The sequence below is a fragment of the Globicephala melas genome, chromosome 18, assembly GCF_963455315.2.
Source record: "Globicephala melas chromosome 18, mGloMel1.2, whole genome shotgun sequence".
NCBI lineage: Eukaryota > Metazoa > Chordata > Mammalia > Artiodactyla > Delphinidae > Globicephala > Globicephala melas.
Window position 1 is genome coordinate 34,906,634 of NC_083331.1, and position 22,571 is coordinate 34,929,204.

General features: G+C 33.2%; 1 protein-coding gene across 1 annotated transcript in view; it reads left to right on the forward strand.

The window, feature by feature from the left end:
- KLHL1 (kelch like family member 1) overlaps nucleotides 1–22,571 on the forward strand; it is a 386,506-nt gene that overhangs the window by 155,614 nt on the left and 208,321 nt on the right. The window contains exon 3 of the mRNA XM_030842541.2: nucleotides 8,144–8,280. Within this exon, the coding sequence (XP_030698401.1) occupies nucleotides 8,144–8,280 (137 nt within the window). The remainder of the gene's footprint in view (nucleotides 1–8,143; nucleotides 8,281–22,571) is intronic.

Consider the following 22,571-nt stretch of genomic DNA (forward strand, 5'->3'; position numbering starts at 1 on the left):
ACTAGAGACCCAGGGTTTGATCCATTCTAGTGTCAGGCCAGGCCCCATATCTCCACTTTCTCAGTTCACCCCAGTTCCAGACCTGCCCCTGTGGACACAAAGTCTTGGTTGGTTCCCATGGATCCAGACTCTCTGCTTTCTCAGCACCAGACTTGCTTTGTCAGAACAAACCCTCAGACTGGCCCCCAAGTTCCCAGTTTACAGGCTGACTCTGGTGGTCTCTGCTCCAGGCTTACCCTAGTGCTAAGCCAGCCACAAGAATAATCTAATACTGTAATGTGGTTGTGTGTTAATCACTTTAGTACAGAGGTTAGAGGACAAAAGTGTTAAAAATAAAAATAATAATTTGTTAATGGATACACAGTATAGCAATAGGTAAATTGTGACATCAAAACAAAATACTGGGAGGAGTGGAAGTAAAAGGTTAAAGTTTTTGTATGCAATTGAAATTGTTATCAGCATAAAATAGATTTATTTTTTTATAGGATGTTTTATGTAAGTCTCATGGTAACCACAAAAGGAAAAAAGAGGGGAATGAAAGCATAACACTATAGAAAATTATCTGCTCCCAAAGAAAGATAGCAAAACTGGAAGAAAGGAACAAGGGACCTGCAAAACATCCAGAAAACAGTAAGATGACATCACAAGTCCTTACCTATCGATAACTACTCTAAATGTAATTGGAATAAATTCTTCAATCAAAAGACATAGCGTTGGCTGAACAGCTTAAAAAATAAGACCCAACTACATTCTGCCTACAAGAGACTCACTTCGGCTTTAAGGACTCACATCATGTCAAAGTGGAGGGATGGAAAAAGTTATTCCAAGCAAATGGAAACAAAAAGAGAGCAGGGGTAACTATAGTTATCTCAGAAAAAGTAAACTTTAAGTCAAAAATGGTAACAAGAGACAAACATGGTCATTATATAATATAAAACAATCAATCCATCAATAGGATATAACAATCATAAAAATATTGCTGTAATCATTTCACTATATATATGTATCAAATTCACATGTTATGTGTTAATAATATCTCAATAAAACTGGGCTGGGGAGGAGAAAAGAGAATCTGAAATATTTTGCTTTGCTTTTTTCCCCATCAATTCGACATCATTTTAATATCCTCTTTATACCCACTATGAATATTCAGCAGTCATGAAGCATCTTTCCTTGCATTAATTAAAATAAATGTTTATAAAGCGTATTGTAGCATTGGTCTATGCTCTATTGGTGATGCAAGAGGATTATAAAGCATGATAATTTTCCTCATGAAGCTTCCAATTATCTTGAGGAGGAAAAAAGAACCCATAGGACAATTATGGAAATTATTATACTGTAAGTAATTATAACTGAAATTTATAGTTTTGATTCCAAGTGCAAGAGATAATCAAACAAGGAAACAAATAATATATGACAGAGTATTATGAAAATATTTTTAGAGAAATTGTGTTTGAGTTCAACCTAGTGAAAAAGAACAAGTATACTATTTTAGATAGTAAGAATTGTATGGGAAAGAGAGAAATAAAGAATTTTTGGCTGTGGAAATTATAAGGTACCAGCTTAGTGAAAGTGGAGCAATTTGTATTGTAAATACTAGGAAATTAAGCCATAAAAGTAGGACAAAAGTGGTTATGATAGATAGTGGTTGAAATCCCATAGAGAAGTTTGTATTTGAAATGATGTGTATAATTAAAAGTTCATGTAGGTTCTTGGAGAGAGGAGTAACATAATCAATTCAATAGTAATAATAAAAATAATAATAATTAATAATACTAGTTAACACTCACTATGTTGACTATGTGCCAAGCCATGTTTGAAGTGTTTTGTGTATATTGATCCATTTTGCCCTGAAAAGGAATAAAATTGTTTTCCCCACTTTTTTCTTATAGAATACAATATGGAGAAATTAAGGCATTCACCCAAATTATACATTTAATAAGTGGTGGAAATAAATTCAAACCCAGGCAGTCTGGCTACAGAAGTAATGCATTAACAACTATGATAGACTGCTTGTCATAATTTACAAAGACAGCTCTGAAAAATGGTACAGCTTTAAAATGTACAAAAGATGGGCACAGCAAAAACTAGTTAATGATCTAAGAAGCTGTTATAGTTAACCCAGGCATGAAATGAGAACTATATAAACATAGAAAAAGAGATGAACTGAGAAATATTTTGAACAGTGACATAAATCAGGATCCCTGGACATAGAGCTGGAGACCAGAGTTCAGGTATGCAGGATTTATTTAAAGAGTGTTTTCAGAAGAAGAGCAGGATAGGGCAGAGGAAGGAGCAAATCAAGGATGTGGTCTCAGCAGCAGCCTTGTTTTATCTTGAACTCCTGAGATGCTCTGGAGCAAGACTTGTTTCAGAGTTAGTCATACCTTGAGGAAAAGGGACAGTATTTTATACCTTGGTTCTATTAGTCATCATCATTGGGCCCACCCACAGGTTGAGAGTAGGGGAAGGTTGTGGAAGCTGGGGGATGAGATAAGAGGATCAGGAAGCACATGAAGTGAGCTCTTGTTGGAGCAAGTACAATTCTACAGAGAAGGGGCAACAGGGAGCAGTTAGGTGCCAACATCACTGGTGCTGGGGGCATTGGTGTGCCTCATAAAAGGGGTCTGGCCACCAAAACCACAAAGTCCAATAGAAAAGGAAAGATGGATTTTTTGTCATATTTGATTATAGACAACAAAGCAGAAGACATAAGTGATGACAATATCGCCTGTGAAAATTCAATATGTTGGTGATGCATCAATTAGAATCGGGAAGTAAAAATAAAAGAGACCTCACAGGGAAGACTTTGAGTTTAGTTGAGGGTATACTGGTATGCTCCTGAGCTATCTGGTCAGCAGTTTCTATAAGCATTTGAGATAAGATGTTAGATTAAAACCACCATAAAATTATAATTAAGACCATGCTCAAAGATGATTCTGATAGTGAGTGTTAAGGCAAAAATTTAGAGGCTGAGAAAAAAACCTGCAAGCAATGAAAGTGTCAATAAGTAAGACTGTGAGAGTCAAAGAATCCGAGGAGAGCCTGGGTATAAGAAAGTCTGCACTGCCTTAGCTAAAATGGGATTTAAAGAAGGTGTGGGGGGCTTCCCTGGTGGTGCAGTGGTTGAGGGTCCGCCTGCCAATGCAGAGGACATGGGTTCGTGCCGGTCCGGGAGGATCCCACGTGCCACGGAGCAGCTGGGCCCGTGAGCCATGGCAGCTGAACCTGCGTGTCCGGAGCCTGTGCTCCACAACGGGAGAGGCACAGCGGTGAGAAGCCCGCGCACCGCTAAAAAAAAAAAAAAAAAAAAGAAGGTGTGGGAAGCCCACAGGGTCAAACTCCACAACAAACTGGAGTAGGACTTAGAAAGTTTAATAACTTTGAAAGGAAATAAATTTGTAGTGACCTTAATAAGAGATTTTTCCAGAGAGGTTGCACGCATTCACTTATTTATGCAGTTTTCACTCCTGCTTCTCTTGCATTAATAGAAGTTATATATAGGTACCTATAAAGATATTACTTTCTGTTATGCATTGCATCCCTCTTTTAACATCTAATTCAAATGTTGTGTCACTAAATCTAAAAGCAGTATAAACTCTTCTGTACTTCTCTTATTGAGTTAGCAGTATTTTGTATTTTATAGCCGATGGAGAAGATTTCATGTAATTATTTAAGATTGAATTCTATAGGTCTCATAATACTTTCCTCTACATGGATGTAACCTGGTTCTAAATAAAGCCCTTATATGATTAAAATTAAACTGGTTAACTTTATGTCAATATATTATTTCTTACGTTCTAGAAAAGATACGTGTGTGTATATATATATATATATATATATATCTGGTTTATGATAGTTTACTTTCATATCATACAATGTTATATTCAGTTCTTTTGATAAAACTGATTTGACACTGATTTATCTAGTCAGTATGTAACAAATATTTAAAGATACCTGTATCAATTATTTTGTCAAACTTTGAGAATATAAAGAGTTAACATGTTTAGGTACTAATTGTCCATCTAAATGTGTAGCAAACAAGTAATTTTAAATATTTCTAACATGTTACCACCCTGGGCATTAATAGTTAAAATCATGAATCCCATTCTTAAATTCATGAAGTATATACTGAGGGTTTTTTTTTTTTTCCAGTTAAAAAAGGATGTCTCTCTTTGCTGAAGTTAGCATTGAGCATGCCCTCTACTTATGTAGAAATAAAATGTATAGCAGATAAAATTGCAGAATAAAATATAAAAATATTGACTTGAAAATTATGAAAACCATGCCTTGTATTGATCTTTCCTCCTCTTCTTTGCCTTACATTTTTCTTAGAAAGAAAAGTGCATCCAAAGTTTACTATTAAGTTGTTTAGCTTACAGATGTAAGCATCACATTATTTCTTTTAATGTGTCTCTGTTATTTGAACATTTCCTTAAATTCTGGAACAGAAGATGGTTTAAGCTCATCTTATACTTCCTCAGTTACAGATCTGTGGTTTGTTCTTTTTCCAAGGAACCTTAAATATACATACACATGTACATACATATGCATATGCACAAAAAACACAAGTATTTCTATTTTAAAAAATATTATGAATCATAAACATACTGATACTTCTAATTTGAATCCACTTTAAATAGAAAGAAGTTTCAGGATTAATTCAAACAACTGTTTAAAACACACCTCTTAACTACAGTTCAGTTCTGGGTTTTTTTTTTTTATAATTCTCTATGTATTTAGAATAAGAACATATTGTCAAGTATTTCACTCATTCATTTTAAAGCATATTTCCACCTAGGATTTTAAAGTATATAAAAATCTTCATTGTCATTGAAACAATAATAAATCATAGAAAATTGAAATACTTACACTTTTTTAAAGCTATCAAATAGCTGTGGCATAAAAAATAAAAATAACTAAAAACTAGAGTAATGCTCCCTTCTTAGCTTCTACTTTTTGGGGGGGCGGGGGTGGGCACAATGTCCATTTCACAACTGAAATTTACAACACATGGGAGATAGGCAGGAGAGTGTAATCCATGGTCAAGAGAAAAATCAGTCAATGAAAATCAACCTGGAAACAAGGCCATTAAAGCAACTATGAAAAATAATTTAAAATTTCTATAGAAAAAGATGACTATAATAAATAAAGCAAGGGAAAATTAAGAGAGATTTGGAAAAATTAAACTCACTAGAAATCATCTGCAATAAAACACAGAGTAAAAGAAAAATTGAGTATAAATTGAACTCACTCTACAACCTGTAAGGCGCTCTCAATTATTGAAATACATATGTATTTAGTGTCCAAGAAAGAGTTAGAGAGTGAATTGGATGAAAAAATGAGGAATTATTGGCAGATAATTTTCTAATTTGATGAAAAAATCCATCCACCTCTCCAGGAAGCTCAGAAAATGGTAAGAAGAGTAAATACTAAGTAACCACATTTATGTAACTTAAGGCGTAATAGTCTAACTGCTAAAATTCTAAAATAAAGAGAAAAAAATAAAATAATTAGAGATAAAGGACATAGTAAATCAGGGAAACAATTATAAGAATGAAAACTGATTTCTATTAGAAACAATGGAGTCTTGACCATAATAGAATATTAGTTTTCTAGTTCCAAAAGAAAAAAGTTATCTCAATCTAAAATTCTCTATCAAGTGAAACTAACTTTATATTATCAATGTAGCTAAATAAAGACATTTTCAGGTAAATGAAAGCTGGGAGAGTTTATTGCCATCAGACCTGCACTACAAAAAATACTAAAGAAGTTTCTTCCTCTTGAAGGGTATTGATACTAGATTGATGCCTGCTTCTATAGAAATAAATAAAGAGCCTCATAAATGGTGAAGAAAGGGGTATATATAAAATAATTTTTTTACTTTCACATGTATATTCTTCTTTAAAAAGATTCTTGACTGAGCAAGAAGGAGTAAAAGAAATTATGCTGCTGTAAGGTTCCTACAGTGTTCACAAAGTAGGATAATTTTACTTGATGGTAGACTGTTACTAGTTAAAAAGTAATGTTGTAATCTCTAGACAGAATTAGCAAGCTTCAGTGCAGGGGCCACATCTGGCATGCAGGTAGGTTTTGTAGGGACCATGAGCTAAAATTCCTTTTCACATTTTCCATTGACTGAATTTTCTTAAAAGGAAAACGTGATAGAGAAGATATGTATGACTTTTAATACCTAGAATACTTAATATCTGGCTCTTTATAGAAAAAATTCTGGTGCCTACTTAAGAGCAACCACCTTAAAAAATGCAAACATACATGTAAGAAAAAGAGGTAGTTAAAATATAAATGAATGAGATGAAATAAAGACAATAAAGCCAAAAGAATAAATGGAGCAGATAAAAAATATATAAATGAGTAGAATGATAGAATTAAACCTAAACATAATTTTATTAATAATAAACATTTAAAAATTTCAGAACATGGATCAAATGGGCTAATTCTTGAGAAATGTGAAATGTAAAAATTGATGAAGAATAAGAGTATATAAACAAGCCTTTTGGCTTATTCAAAAATTGAAATTGGATTGATATGTCACCTTTTCCCAAAATAGCCCAACTAAGATTTTCTTCAAGTAAGCTCTAGAACATCTTTAAGGAAAAATTATTTACTTTCTTCTGTAAGTTGTTATACAAAGTTATAAAGAGTTTAAGCTGCCAGCTCATTTTATGAGACTAGTATAATCTTGATTAAAGAGGCAACTAAGAAAATACAAGAAAAGAAAATAGCAGGTTCATTTCTCTTATGATTTAAATAGAAAAATCCTAAAAATAATTTTGATTCAGAAGAAAGGAATTTTATGAATTTTAGCATCCACATGTTTTAATCTGTTTAGCAAAGTTAAAAATTAAAGGAGTCTTCCTGACTTGGTAAAGCTTATACACTAATACTTTCAGCAAGCATACTGCTGAAAGGAGACCCTAGATGTGACTCGTTTAGGGTAGAGAATAACACAAATTTTCTCCCCTGGCACAGCTGCCATTTAACATAACACTGAGGTCCTGGATGAAGTTTAAAGAAAAGCAAAAGAAAAGGAGTTATAGAGAATTAACAGGAATTGGTCAAAATGAGATTGTTTGCAGATGATATAATAATCTACCTAGAGGACAAAGCAGTTGAATCAAAAGGACTAATAAGATAATTCAGTACATGTGCTAGATAAAAGATGGATACATGAAAGTTCCAGCTAATGAATTCTAAACCAACAAAAATCAACAAGTAAGAATTTTTTAGAATTTTTTAAAAAGTTACTGTACATAATACCAACAAAATTCTAAAGTAAATAAGAATCAAAAAAGAATAAACAAGACAATTTTAGAACAAAAAGTTAAAATTTGAATAAAAAGCAGACAAGATATTCTGAATATGTGGAGAGATATTGTATATTTTTGTATTGGATGACTTTATATAATAAATATACCAACTATCCTCAATTAAATCAGAAATTCAGTGTATTTTTAATTAAAATTCCACTTAATTTATTTGAAGAGCTTACTTTAAATTTTATATGAAGAATAAAACTCCACTAATAATTAAATGAAAAAAAATAAAAAGGGAGGATTTGTTTAATTGGTTATAGACTATTTAGAATCACAGTATTACAAAAGTATTTTATTGGCACAAGAATAGGCAAATAAGCAAAAAAAGAAAAAAGTCAGCGACAGATCACTGTACATTCAGGACTCAAATTTGCAATCTAGTTGGCTCTATTAATTCACTGGGACAAATCAAATTCTTTAGTAGTTTCATGAAATATGGATGAGTATGTAGAGAGAAATAAAATTGGAATCCTATCCAAAAGGATGAAAGATCTAGATGTGAAAGAAAAAAATGTATTAAAAATTATAGAAGAAAATGTAAGACAATGCTCTGTGACCAAAAGTTGGAGCAGAACTTCCTAAATCAGATTTTAAAAGTGCAATTCATAAGGCGATAAACAGATAGATGGATAGAGGATACATGTACACATAATGGATGATAGATAGATAGGCAGCTAGCTAGCTAGCTAGATAGATGATAGATTGATTGATAGACAGATAGATAGATAGATAGATAGAGTCCTCTGCACTGCATTCTTGTTGACACTTACATTCGTGGCCTAAATTAGATCCTGTGACTCTTTCAGGCTTGTTCTGAGCTCAGTCTCCGACTATTTTGCTGCCATGTTTACAAGTGATGTTTGCGAAGCCAAGCAAGAGGAGATCAAGATGGAAGGCATAGACCCAAATGCTCTCTGGGACCTTGTTCAATTTGCATATACAGGTACAGTAAAAGAATTATAGCTTCATGTTAATGTCTTGTGAATGTTAGAATTTGAACACAGGTTTTAAAGCTTAAAAAAAAACTGTTGAGCATGTATCTTTCATTTCTTTTAGTTGAGCAAAATCAGACTACCTTTTCATTTGTCACTGAAATCATCAATGTACATATGTATACATATGCTCTACACTCTTCCACAAAGAATTTAAACTGGTTCATAATAATAGTCAATGGAATGAGCTTGGGAGAGGAGAAGAGAGGTTATTAATTATTAACTATGAATTTGTTTATGGTCAAACTTAGAGCATTAAGAAAGAAAATTTTCATTTTCTTTCTTTAAGGAAATGATGGGTTCAAATAACTATTTTTTTTCTTGTAATGTGTTTATTTCAATATTAAACCCTTCACAAAATGGACTTGGCAAACTTAGTTAAAAAGGAAAATGAAGATAACTAGAGTTGTGAAAATGGCTATTTTGGAAGCTTTTTCTCCTGATCTACTATGCTCCTCTTTCTATTGGTCTTTGCACCATATTAGCACAAATTAGCACAAATAATTTTGCCAATTTAGCAAACATTTGTTGAATGTTGCTCAATGTGCAAGTATTAGCTGTATCTCTGGAGAATAAACTAGTGAATAAACCATGTCTGCCCTCCAGAAGCTCACAGTCCAAGTGGAGAAAACAGTTAGACAAGGGATAAATATGATAGAATACGAAATGTTAAGAGGGAGTTAGAGGGCATAAAACCTGCTATTCAGAGCATTATTATGTCTCACATTCATTTAAAACATTTTAATAACTTTCCAGATTAATAACAGAAGGGGACATATTATACTAAAATCTTGTGACAGAAGCAAAGGCAAATAGTATGGATTGAAGTAATATTTTTTAGAAGTGGTATATAGTTCATTTTGCCTGAAATGAGGAAAGAAAGAGAAGCTAGAGCCTGATTACCAAACTAGCAGGACCCTAATTTAAGGAGATGTGTTTTTGCAGCATTTCTGGTTACGGGGAAACGAGAGATGTCATTGTGAAGATCAGCCACTAGAACCAAAATTTGTGGAACTAGTGGGAATCTGTCCTCTTGGAGGATTTAGCTTCTCACAGAGAGGAGTTTGCTACACTAATGTTACACTTAGTAAATGAAACCTCTTTGGAAAGAAAAATGCACATGTTCTGGATGCTTGAATCACAAAGCAGCAATGTAATGGAAAGACTTAGACATTTTCCAGCCTCAGTAATTTTTAAATTATAGTTTGTCAAAGCAAATATTGCATGGACAAAGTTAAACAGGTAAGCAAGTTTTTCTTCAAGTCTGTTGCAATAGGGGAGAGAGACCAGAACTCAGTCTTTACCTAATAATGCTGAAACAAAGGTGGGGGGGCGGGATTTTTAAGTGTTGAGGTAAAAGAGAGAACACAGGCCATTGCTGATTGGCTTTACTTAAAGGAAAAGTAAACTTTGTCCTATCTTTTTGAAAGAAGGTAGTTTTACAAATTGAAGCAAAGTGCCCACTTAAATTATGCTCCCAACAACCCCCTCCAAAAAAAACCCTGAGAGATAGGAGTGTTATTTCCCTTGAGGCTGGCATTTCAAACAGATGGCTTCCAGGTCCTTGATGAAAACATTCCTGGGTTGTAAAACTGGCAAGAGGCCAGTTTTTTGTTTTTGTTTTTTAATTTTTTTAAATAATTTACATCTCAAAAAGGTAGAGAAAGGTTTATAATTACAAGTTTTCTAAAGTAACTGCTCTAAGAAAAGGGAGATCAAAGGCCTATAGTCAGGAAGTAGACTGTCTAAATTTTAGTAAAGCTGAGGGGACTTTAAGACCACCTTGTTCAATTTCAATTTGCATGCAACCTGAAATAATAGTATAAAAGATCATTGGCCTCCCAGGCAAGAGATAGAAAACATAACCATATTACTGTTTCCTGGAAAGAGAAGAATCACAAAGCTAACACTTTAGGAATCCTTCTAGCAACATAAAAGCATAGATCCAACACTTACAGCCTCCATGGCCTGGCAGCCTTGCATTTCTCAAGTGCAAAACTAGGTCAAAAGACACTTATCATCGTGTAGCAAAAAGTTGGAAGGTGTTTCAAAGCTCCCTGCTGAATGTAATGACCCAGATTTTTCTCTGCTTTGTAGAGGGCAGACCAGATACAAAGCTGCTGTTAAGTTACCACTGCCACTCTGGTCTTTGCTCCCATAACCATTCCTCCCTGGTAGTTGATAAATTTCCAATTGTTAGTTTATAGAAATGTGCTTGATGAGCAAATCATTTACATCATAATATGGGGGAGCTAGCCACAATATAAAGTATGTACCTTGTCTTTTGCTATATGCAATGTAAGAAATTATAACAATAGAAGAGATCAAGTGAGCAATGGTATAGCAAGGGAAAAATAGGAAGTATCTCTATGTGTCTATTTAGCTCACCTGCTAGCTGATCTCTAAGCTTTCCTTTGTAGAAAGCTAAAAATAAATGCATCACAGAAAAGGGAAAGAATGAATGAACAGTGAGTTCCTTAAAGGGTCATCCAATTGGGAATATTTTCTTGAATTCTGAAGTTTGAGAGGCCTTGGAGAAACTAAGGAGGCTTAACTATGTCAAGAATTGGCAGTTAACTACTAGCTGTAGAAGTACTGCACCTGTAGAGATGGGTAAGAGACTTTGAAATGATTTAAACAGATAAAATTTTCCATGAGATCTGGAAAGTCTTTTAGGTTTGAAAGAATCATATGTAGCTAATTTTTATCTCAGAAATTAAAGAAAATGATGAATGGGTAAAGTAGCTTGGAATAACTTGCTAACAGAGGTAAGCTTCAATGATTATAGAGTTTAATAATCTTTGATTTGAAGAAAGAGGAAGCATTCTTTAAAGACTTCATAAGGTAAAATTTGTACATGTAAGATGTGGGAGACATTCTCTATTTCCCTTTCTTTTTTCCTACTCCATCAAATTAGAATGAGAAAGGATGGGACCAGGGGCCTCGCAGAGCTTCAATAAGAACCAAAGAAAATATTTAGAAATTTTTTTTTCTGGTAATTGGGAAGAATGACCTGAGTAAAAAGGGGTGACTCCTGGGTAATAGCTCAAACAAAATTAGATTTTTTTCTAAAGGAAAATATATATAATAATAAACAGATTAATACTAGCAACATGTAAGGTAGAATAAAGAAAACCAACAAGGTCTTTGTGTTGACAACATTAAAGAAAACATTCTTGACAGTACGGAGTTTAAAGATACAATTATAAAAATGATGACTAATTATCACAGTATCAAAACTACTTAAAATAAAAGGTACTATAAGGTCAATTTTTTCACACACTATAATAGCTCAGGAATGAAAAGGAAATGAACATTTCCACTGGTGTTAGAAAGAATTGTATAACAGGAGAGTTCATATCGCTTTTCTAAATTCTTGATTAACTTTAATTTCTTCTTTTTAAAACTTTCCATTGGGCTTTCTTTATAGTTTATTTATTAGGAAATCTGAGTGAGATCTTAGTCATTTATATGAACAAAGGACTATTTAGCAACTGTGTATGTTATAAAATAGTGTCCTTTTACCATTGGTGTCTTAAATTTAAAGTTTGAATACTTAGTTTTAATCTAGAGAATATGTAATTATAAGATAGTATATCAGTTTTTCAAAATCAAACCATAATTTAATTAAAAAATATGTGAGCACTTGTTGGGAGTTACACTAGGGATTACAAAATAAATATAAATTGAAACAGATTAAAATGACATAAACCTTTAAACAAATTTGGTAATGAATAGACTTATTGGAGTGAAATGGCTCTTTACTTTTGTTTTCAAAACTGGTAAGATCTATGTATCAATATCCACTTAATGGCATTCTCAACTGTATAGAGTCAAACATACTTAAAAACAGCTTTTTAAACATTTTCCTACATGCAACGGTGTTTCAAGTCTGTAATTGTACTCATCTAGAATAAAGATCTGGAGTATTATTTGTTTAATCTACAATAAAGCCTGTGGATTGGGATAATGAAGTCAAGGTTGTTCTGGAATTATTCTACAGAACATCTTCAGAAGGATGGAATCAGAGAAGAAAAGAAAAAATATGTTTACATTTTCTCATCATTCAACTTCCAAATTACTTAAAATGTTAGAGATGTATAGAACTTTAGAAATTCTATCCTGAGCATTATAAATGTTACAAATGAACATTTTTCTATGGCTAAGTATGTGACACAAAGCAGAGGCACCAAAACTACTTTTTATTGAGAATTACATATTTGCTATCTCAGATAAGTATTGACAAAATCATCATAGCATAAATCAGAACTTTGTTGGTCTCCTTTGAATTAATATGAAGGGACAGATTTTTTTTTCAATGTTTAAGAGACTGAAGTTCTTGATGCAACCCATTCAGTGAGCTAAAGTAACCTGACAAAGATCAGTAGTAAGATCTATTACTATTACTAGAGTAATCTATTACTAGAGTAAAATGTCAGAGCACAAATTGAATGGTATTATCTCTACTGAATCAATGTCCTTTTGTAGAGTATTAGTTACAATGGAGTTCCTTGGAGTGGCTTATGACTATCTTGCCCTCATAACACTTTGGGTAGCTTAAATTGACTCCCCTATTGCTAGATAGTGGCTCACTGCAGATTTGATTCATACTTCCTCCCAGTCTAGTGCTTCTAGTAGTTCTCTGCAGGAGCCAGTGATACCTGACAACCTCAGCACATGAATGCCTGATAGTTCTTGCTGCGTGATTACACTGAATGCCTCTCAAGTTTTACTGCATGCCCACTATGTGCCGGGCCCTATGATGGGCTCTGGAAGACAATATGCTGAATTATACACATTCTCTTCCTTTAAGGGACTTTCCAATACAGGGTTTCAAATAATTAATTTTTGCTATCTTCTTTTGGTATAAACATCCTTTTAGATATACACAGCCTAGTGTTTCCTCATTAGAGAATGTCGTAAAGCCAATATTGAAGGCTACTATATTGATTGTGTGAATATCAATTCTAGCCAAAACTTGATGATCACATTGTGAAAATGAAACAGGAAGTTTAATATATTTGAAAAGGATGCTCTGGGATTCACTGTATTTTAAAGTTGCTTCAGGCTGATAGAAATTTCCTTCCAGTTTATCTCTTACATAGTCCCTATTATCCTGACATACTTAAAAATACACTGTGTTCATTGATGCATAAGGAAATAGAGTTTGAACAAAGATGGAAGATGGGATTGCCGGGTTAGTAGCAAAGTGTCAGGTCCTGTAGGGAACTGATAAGGACAAGGTTTAAATAAAAGAAAGCTGTCCATCTAGCAGTGGTATTAAAAAGAGGGGTAGAAAATTAAACTGCCAAGTGGCAAAAAAATCATACTGAAGAGTTAACATCTTTAAAAAAAAAAAAGGTTTATGTGTCACTGAAGTAAATTAAAGTCTTAGTACATGCTAAGGAATGGTAAAATACTTTCTACTTACTGCCAAACATTTGAACAAAATAAATACACACACACGTGGAGCTGAGATATTTAATGTTCTCCTTTAGTATTGAAAATTATACATCAATATGTTCTGCCTGGACTGAATACTCTAAATTCCCTCATAATTTTTATTGTAATTAAAAGTAAATTATTGTTTTATTTTTATTACTGGTTTAATTCAAGTGGCATGAATATGCAAGCACATTAGCAGAATATTAGTTTTAAACTTAGGGCTTTTACTAGTTGAGAAAATTCTGTTCTCCATTTAAGAAATTGAGCCTTTAAAGATTGGTTTTACATATTACTGTTACCAAATAATTAAAAAATATTGACTTAATAATTTTCACAGGATGTTGAAATAACCTATATTAATGAACAAGAAAAAATAAAAATAATAAAACAAAATAAAATAACTCAGTTGTATATTGCCATTATTTTACCAGGGAACCTTGTGTGTGTGTGTGTGTGTGTGTGTGTGTGTGTGTGTGTGTGTGCATGCACAACACTGAATAATATAAAATTAATTGAGGGAATATTATTTTGTAAAATAATTTAAAATGATGTATATTTTGTGAATATTGTGTAATTTTTGTTGTTATTATTGAACTGCAGTTTTGCTTTTTGCTATGGGATTCCATAGACAGACTGATAAATGAAATAGCTGTGTGAAACTTAATAATTAGTCACTATAGAGGAAAGGTTTCATCTCTTCTGCACTGTAACTCACATTTACTTTCTGAGTCTCCAAGTAAGGAAAATATCTCAAATTTTGTCTTGTAATCAACTTTTCTTTAAAAATCTGCTTTTATTTTATTTTATTGATGTTCTCAATCTTATAATTGTTTACATTTTCCTTTGCTTTGGATACTAGGAAGGCATGAACTGAATCATAGGCCACTATACCAACTGGGCGGGGTCGATGCTATGTATTCTTATGCCATTAACATTATATTGGATTAAATTTTCTCAGGATTAGTTTACCTTCACTCTAATCCCAAAATATTTGTACACTTGATTCTGTTGTATTTGAAGGGGCATATCTATGTATAGTGTAGTGTGTTGAATTTAACATTGGAAATATCTGAGAGCTTCTTTGGCCAGAAGTAATTCAACTAGAATTCATCATGATGTAGGCAGCCCTATGTTCATTCTGATTGTTGGGCATTTATTCTAATCAGTGCTACTATTTGTTACTTCTCATTAAGAATTTTGATTATAGCCCTTGGCCTCCCCCTTTTTACAGTTTGGGATATTAGTTAAATTACTTAGCTTTATGAAGTCTTAAAATAACTCAACTATAAGAAAGGGAAAATAATAATGGCTGAGAGGACTCTTTTAAGGAGTAAATGAACTAATAAAATTAAATGGGTTTAGCATAATACTTAGCATATTGTAAGCACTCAATTATAATGATTATTCATGACAGGTATTTTTATAAGTCTTTTCAAGTCCTTTGTATAATCTGTTATAAAAACTGAATATAAAGACTGAGAACTGGGGAGGGAATAATCACTTTGTTCAACAAACATAACTTTTGAATCCAATTTATTATATTCTTCAGTATTACAATATGATTTCACATTCATATGTATGATTCATGTACATTTTTAATGGTACATGTTTTGTTTAAACCACCGGCTTATAATTTTGCTACCTTATATGTTTGAGGTGCATTTTTATCATGTCTTACTTTTATTATTTTGTCTTATCTTATCTCAGCTGATCCACACAGCAACATTCTGAGATGGATAGTTAAATCTTATTGTCAGATACAGAAATGAAAACACACTAACACAGAGGTCAGCAAAGTAACATAGATGTGAAACCACAGTCTAGTTTTCCCAGTGACATATCAAGGTTCTTTCTACTAGCTGTAAAGTTACTCAACATTTTGTCCGATTAATATGAAAGGGAATGCTGCTTATATGTACTTATGCTATGCCACACTGTGTGACAAATTTGGCCTTACATTGACCTAGTATCAACTGTCATCAAATATAATTTTTCTTTATAATTAATTTCCTTTTACATAAAATCCTGTATAATCTGAGGAAAGTATGTAGATGTTACCTAAATGGAGAATTGTTTGTGATTGTTTATAGCATTATTTAAAAAGTCCTCAGTCTTGGACATTCACAATTTCAGAATTTTGCAATTTTGTTTTATTATTTTAATCTAAATAAGAAGTTATAAAAAGAAAACACTACACATGTTTAATATTTGTATTTTAGCACGTTTCACACACATCTCAGTTATGCCTCACAATATTCAGCTTTATCTTGCAATTAGGAAAACTGAAGCACCAAATTCATATGTTTCTAAGTAATATGTACCTTTTAAAATACTCCTTTAGTTGAATTTTAACTACTTCTCAATACTTTTCATTTAAAATTTGATAGAGCTGATACTTTTTGTAGATTGTATCTAAATTCAACTAAACACAACTAAAAACAATAAAGAAACAAAAATAAGAAAACAAAACAACCTCAGTCACTACACCCCTCTTAAGATTTCCATAAATTATCCTTTGCCTGGTTTGCCATCTTTAGTGAGGAGTTACTTCCTCTTCATGTTTGAGAAAAGAATTTATAATGAGAACCCCAAACACTTTAATTTTAAATGCTTTCTCTCCCTCAGATAAAAGATGGTAAGGGCTACCCAAGAAGGAAAGCAAGTTTCAGCCAGAAGTAGATTTCATGCTCAAGATATCTTAAAGGAATATCCTATCCCTGACCCTTTAGACTGTGTGCTTGAACATGCTTAGGCAACATTGTAGCTATGACTGCACTCCCCTCATATTCCTCAACCAGAGAAAACACTCTACTCAAATGGCATTCATGCCAGTCTGATGTCTGATGCATGTTTCCCACCCCGTCTTTTCTTCTTTGGAGAAATGTTTATAAATAGGTAGAGAAGGGGATAATGCAGAATAAAAAAATCAATAAAGGAAATCTAGACTAGTAATGGAAATTCACTCCTATGAGAAGAATTGTAAAAGTCACTTAACATGTATTTAATATATAACATTTTTATTCCTGATACATTCATGTCTACAAAATGTACCAATACTTTGAAATATATGTCATTAATTATTGTCAAGAGTTTTCCTGGGTTATGTAGTCTACTTTATGACAAATGGGCATTTTTTATATAATATGATGTGTTTTAAATTTTTTGACAGATTATTTTATTTATCAAATTAAGTTACAGACCTGAAGTACAAACTTCATTCTACATATTTGTTTAATTTAAATTTGCCACTTTACAAAATGGCTTCAAAATAAAATACGTAAGTGAGGCCATCTGTATGTCTTCTTTGGAGAAATGTCTATTTAGATCTTCCACCCATTATCTGACTGGGTTGTTTGTTTTTTTCATATTGAGCTGCAGAAGCTGTTTGTATATTTTAGATTAATCCCCTGTTGGTTGCTTTGTTTGCAAAGATTTTCTCCTGTTGTGAAGGTTGTCTTTTGTTTGTTTATGGTTTCCTTTGCTGTGCAAAAGCTTTTAAGTTTAATTAGATCCCATTTGTTTATTTTTGTTTTATTTTCATTACTGTATGAGGTAGATCATAAAAGATCTTGCTTTGATTTATGTCAAAGAGTGTTCTGCCTATGTTTTCCTCTAAGAGTTTTATGGTGTCTGGCCTTACATTTAGTTCTTTAACCCATTTTGAGTTTATTTTTGTGTATGGTGTTAGGGAGTGTTCTAATCTCATTCTTTTACATGTAGCTGTCCAGTTTTCCCAGCACCACTTATTGAAGAGACTGTCTTTTTTTTTTTTTAACTTTTTATTTTATATTGGAGTATAGTTGATTAACAATGCTGTGATAGTTTCAGGTGTATAGCAAAGTGATTTAGTTATACATAGACATTTATCTATTCTTTTTCAAATTCCTTTTCCATTTAGGTTGTTCCATAATATTGCACAGAGTTCCCTGTGCTATACAGTAGGTCCTTGTTTATTATCCATTTTAGATATAGCAGTGTGTACATGTCAACCCCAAACTCCCTAACTATCCCGTTCCCTCACCTTTCCCCCCGGTTACCATAAATTCATTCTCTAAGTCTGTGAGTCTGTTTCTGCTTTGTAAATAAGTGCATTTGTATCATTTATTTTTAGATTCTGCATATAAGCGATATCTTATGATATTTATCTTTCTCTGTCTGACTTACTTCATTCAGTATGACAGTCTCTAAGTCCATCCATGTTGCTGCAAATGGCATTATTTCATTCTTTTTAATGGCTGAATAATATTCTATTGTATAAATGTACCACAACTTCTTTATCCATTCCTCTGTTGATGGACATTTAGGTTGCTTCCATGTCTTGGCTATTGTAAACAGTACTGCAATGAGCATTGGGGTGCATTTATCCTTTCAGACCATGATTTTCTCTGAATATATGTCCAGGAGTGGGATTGCAGGATCATATGGTAGCTCTTATTTTTTAGTTTTTTAAGGAACCTCCATACTGTTCTCCAGAGTGGCTGTACCAGTTTACATTCCCACCAACAGTATAGAAGGGTTCCCTTCTCTGCACACCCTCTCCAGCATTTATTGTTTGTGGATTTTCTGATGATAGCCATTTTGACTGGTGTGAGATGATATCTCATTGTAGTTTTGATTTGCATTTCTCTAATAATTAGTAAGGTTGAACAACTTTTCTTGTGCCTCTTGGCAATCTGTATGTCTTCTTAGGAGAAATGTCTATTTAGGTATTCTACTCATTTTTTGATTGGGTTGTTTGTTTTGATGATATTAAGCTGCATGTGCTGCTTGTAAATTTTGGAGACTACTCCCTTGTTGGTCACATCATTTGCAAATACTTTCTCCCAATCTGCGGGTTGTCTTTTTGTTTTGTTTATGGTTTCCTTTGCTGTGCAAAAGCTTGTGAGTTTCATTAGGTCTCATTTGTTTATTTTTGTTTTTATTTTCATTACTTTAGGAGGTGGGTCAAAAAGGATCTTGCTGTGCTTTGTGGCAAAGAGTGTTCTGCCTATGTTTTCCTCTAAGAGTTTTATAGTGTCTGGTCTTACATTTAGGTCTTTAATCCATTTTGAGTTTATTTTTGTGTGTGGTCTTAGGGAGTGCTGTAATTTCATTCTTTTACATGTAGCTGTCCAGTTTTCACAACACCACTTACTGAAGAGACTATCTTTTCTCCATTGTATATTCTTGCCTCCTTTGTCATAGATTAGTTGACCACAGGTGCATGGGTTTATCTCTGGGCTTTCTATCCTGCTTCATTTATCTATATTTCTGTTTTCGTTCCAGTACCATACTGTCTTAATTACTGTAGCTTTGTAGTGTAGTCTGAAGTTAGGGAGGCTGATTCCTCCAGCATCATTTTTCTTTCTTAAGGTTCCTTTGGCTATTTGCCGTTTCCTGTGTTTCCATACAAATTGTGAAATTTTTTGTTCTAATTCTACGAAAAATGCATTGGTAATTTCATAGGGATTACACTGAATCTGTAGATTGCATTGGGTAGTATAGTCATTTTGACAATATTGATTCTTCCAATCCAAGAACATGGTATATCTTTCCATTTGTTTGTGTAGTCTTTGATTTCTTTCATTAGTACCTTATAGTTTTCTGAGTACAGTGCTTTTGCCTGCTTAGGTAGGTTTATTCCTAGGTATTTTATTCTTTTTGTTGCAATGGTAAATGGGATTGTTTCTTTAATTTCTCTCTCTGATCTTTCATTGTTAGTGTATAGAAATGCAGAAGATTTCTGTGCATTAATTTTGTCTCCTGCAACTTTACCAAATTCATCGATTAGCTCTAGTAGTTTTCTGGTGGCATCTTTTATGATTTTCTATGTATAGTATCATGTCATCTGCAAACAGTGACAATTTAATTTCTTCTTTTCCAATTTGGATTCCTTTTATTTATTTTTATTCTCTGATTGCTGTAGTAGGACTTCCAAAACTATGTTGAATAAAAGTGGAGAGAGTGGACATCCTTGTCTTGTTCCTAATCTTAGAGGAAATGCTTTCAGCTTTTCACTGTTGAGTATGATGCTAGCTATAAGTTTGTTATATATGACCTTTGTTATGTTGAGGTATGTTCCCTCTATGTCCACTTTCTAGAGAGTTATTTTCATAAATCTGTGTTGAATTTTGTCAAAAGCTTTTTCTGCATATATTAAGATGATCATATGGTTTTTATTCTTCAATTTGTTGATGTGGTGTATCACACTGATTGATTTCTGGATATTGAAAAATCCTTGCATCCCTGGGATAAATCCCACTTGATCATGGTGTATGATCTTTTTGATGTATTATTGAGTTCAGATTGCTAGTATTTTGTTGAAGATTTTTGCATCTATGCTCATCAGTTGTTATTGGCCTGTAATTTTCTTTTTTGTGGTATCTTTGTCCGGTTTTGGTATCAGGGTAATGGGGCCTCATAAAATGAGTTTGGGAGTTTTCCTTCCTCTGCAATTTTTTGGATCAGTTTCAGAATGATGGGTGTTAGCTTTTCTCTAAATGTTTGATAAAATTCCCCTGTGAAGCCATCTGGTCCTGGACTTTTGTTTCTTGGAAGATTTTTATTCACAATTTCAATTTCATTACTTGTGATTTGTCTGTTCATACTTTCAGTTTCTTCCTGGTTCAGTCTTGGGAGATTGTATCTCTCTAAGAATTTGTCCATTTCTTCCAGGTTGTCCATTTTGTTGGCATACAGTTTCTTGTAGTAGTCTCTTATGATCCTTTGTATTTGTATGGTGTAAGTTGTAACTTCTCCTTTTTCATTTCTAATTTTATTGCTTTGAGTCCTCTCCCTTTTTTTTCTTGATGAGTCTGGCTAAAAATTTATCAATTTTGTTTATCCTTCCGAAGAATCAGGTTTTAGTTTCATTGATCTTTGCTATTGTTTTCTTTGTCTCTATTTCATATGTTTTCTGCTCTGATCTTTATGATTTCTTTCCTTCCACTAACTTTCGGTTTTGTTTGTTCTTCTTTCTCTAGTTGCTTTAGGTGTAAGGTTAGGTTGTTTATTTGAATTTTTTTTTTCCCAAGGTAAGATTTTATTGCTATAAACTTCCCTCTTAGAACTGTTTTGCTGCATCCCATAGGTTTTGGATCATTGTGCTTTCATTTTCATTTGTCTCTAGGTAATTTTTGATTTACTCTTTGATTTCTTCAGTGATCCATTGCTTGCTTAGTAGCATATTGTTTTGCCTCCACGTGTTTGTGTTTTTTACAGTTCTTTACTTGTAGTTTATTTCTAATCTCACAGAAAAGATTAAATTTAATTAAAAGATTAAATTTATTAAATTTACGGAGTCTTGCTTTTTGGCCCAGCTTTTGGTTGCTCCTGCAGAATGTTCCGTGTACACTTGAGAAGAATGTGTACATTGCTGCTTTTGGATGGCATGCTCTATAAATATCAATTAAGTCCATCTGCACTAATTTAAGGCCTGTGTTTCCTTATTGATTTTCTCTCTGGATGATTTGTCCTTTGAAGAAAATGGGTTGTTAAAGTTCCCCACCATTGTTGTGTTATTGTCGATTTCTCCCTTTATGGCTGTTAGTATTTGCCTTATATTACTGAGGTGCTCCTATGATGGGTGCATATATATTTCCAATTATTATATCTTCTTCATGGATTGATCCCTTGATCATTTTGCAGTATCCTTCTTTGTCACTTATAAGAGTCTTTATTTTAACATCTATTTTGTCTGATATGAGCATTGCTACTCCAGCTTTCTTTTGATTTCTATTTGCATGGAATATCTTTTCTGATCCTCTCACTTTCAGTCTGTTTGTGTCCCTAGGTCTGAAGTGGGTCTCCTGTAGACAGAATATACAGTGTCTTGTTTTTGTATCCATTCAGCCAATCTATGTCTATTGGTTGGAACATTTAATCTATTTATCAGTAAATTTAAGGTAATTATCAATATGTACATTCTTATCGACTTTTTCTTAATAGTTTTGTTTTTGTTTCTATAGGTCTTTTTTCTTCCCTTCTTCTTTTGTTCTCTTCTCTTGTGGTTTGATGACAATCTTTAGTGTTTGTGTTTGGGTTGCTTTTTCTTTTTGTGTGTGTGTATCTATTGTAGATTTTTGGTTTGCTGGTCTGGCAAGGTTTTGATATAGCAATCTATTTAAGTACAAGTTTGTTTTAAGTTTCTGGTCTCTTTCCCGCCTAGAGAAGTTTCTTAAGCATTTGTTGAAAACCTGGTCTTGTGGTGCTGAATTCTTAGCTTTTGCTTGTCTGTAAAGCTCTTGATTTCTCTATCAAATCTGAATGAAGGCCTTGCTGGGTAGAGTATTCTTGGTTGTAGGTTCTTCTCTTTCATCCCTTGCAATATATCGTGCCAATCCCTTCTGTTCTGCAGATTTGCTGCTGAGAAATCAACTGATAACTTTATGGGGGTTCCCTTGCATGTTATTTGTTGTTTTCCCTTGGTGCTTTAAATTATTTTTCTTTGTCTTTAAATTTTGTCAGTTTGATTACTATGTGTCTCAGCATGTTCCTCCTTGGGTTTATCCTACCTGGGACTCTCTGCACTTCCTGGACTAGTGGGGCTAAGTTGACCGCTTCTTTTCCCATGTTAGGGAAGTTTTCAGCTATTATCTTTTCAAATATTTTCTCAGGTGCTTTCTCTCTCTTCTCCTTCATGGACCCCTGTAATGTGACTGTTGGTGGGTTTAATGTTGTCCAAAAATACTGTCTTCATTTCTTTTCATTCCTTTTTTCTTTATTTTGTTCCATGGCGGTGATTTCCACCATTCACTCTTTTACATCACTCACCTGTTCTTCTGCCTCAGTTATTCCACTATTGATTCCTTCTAGTGTA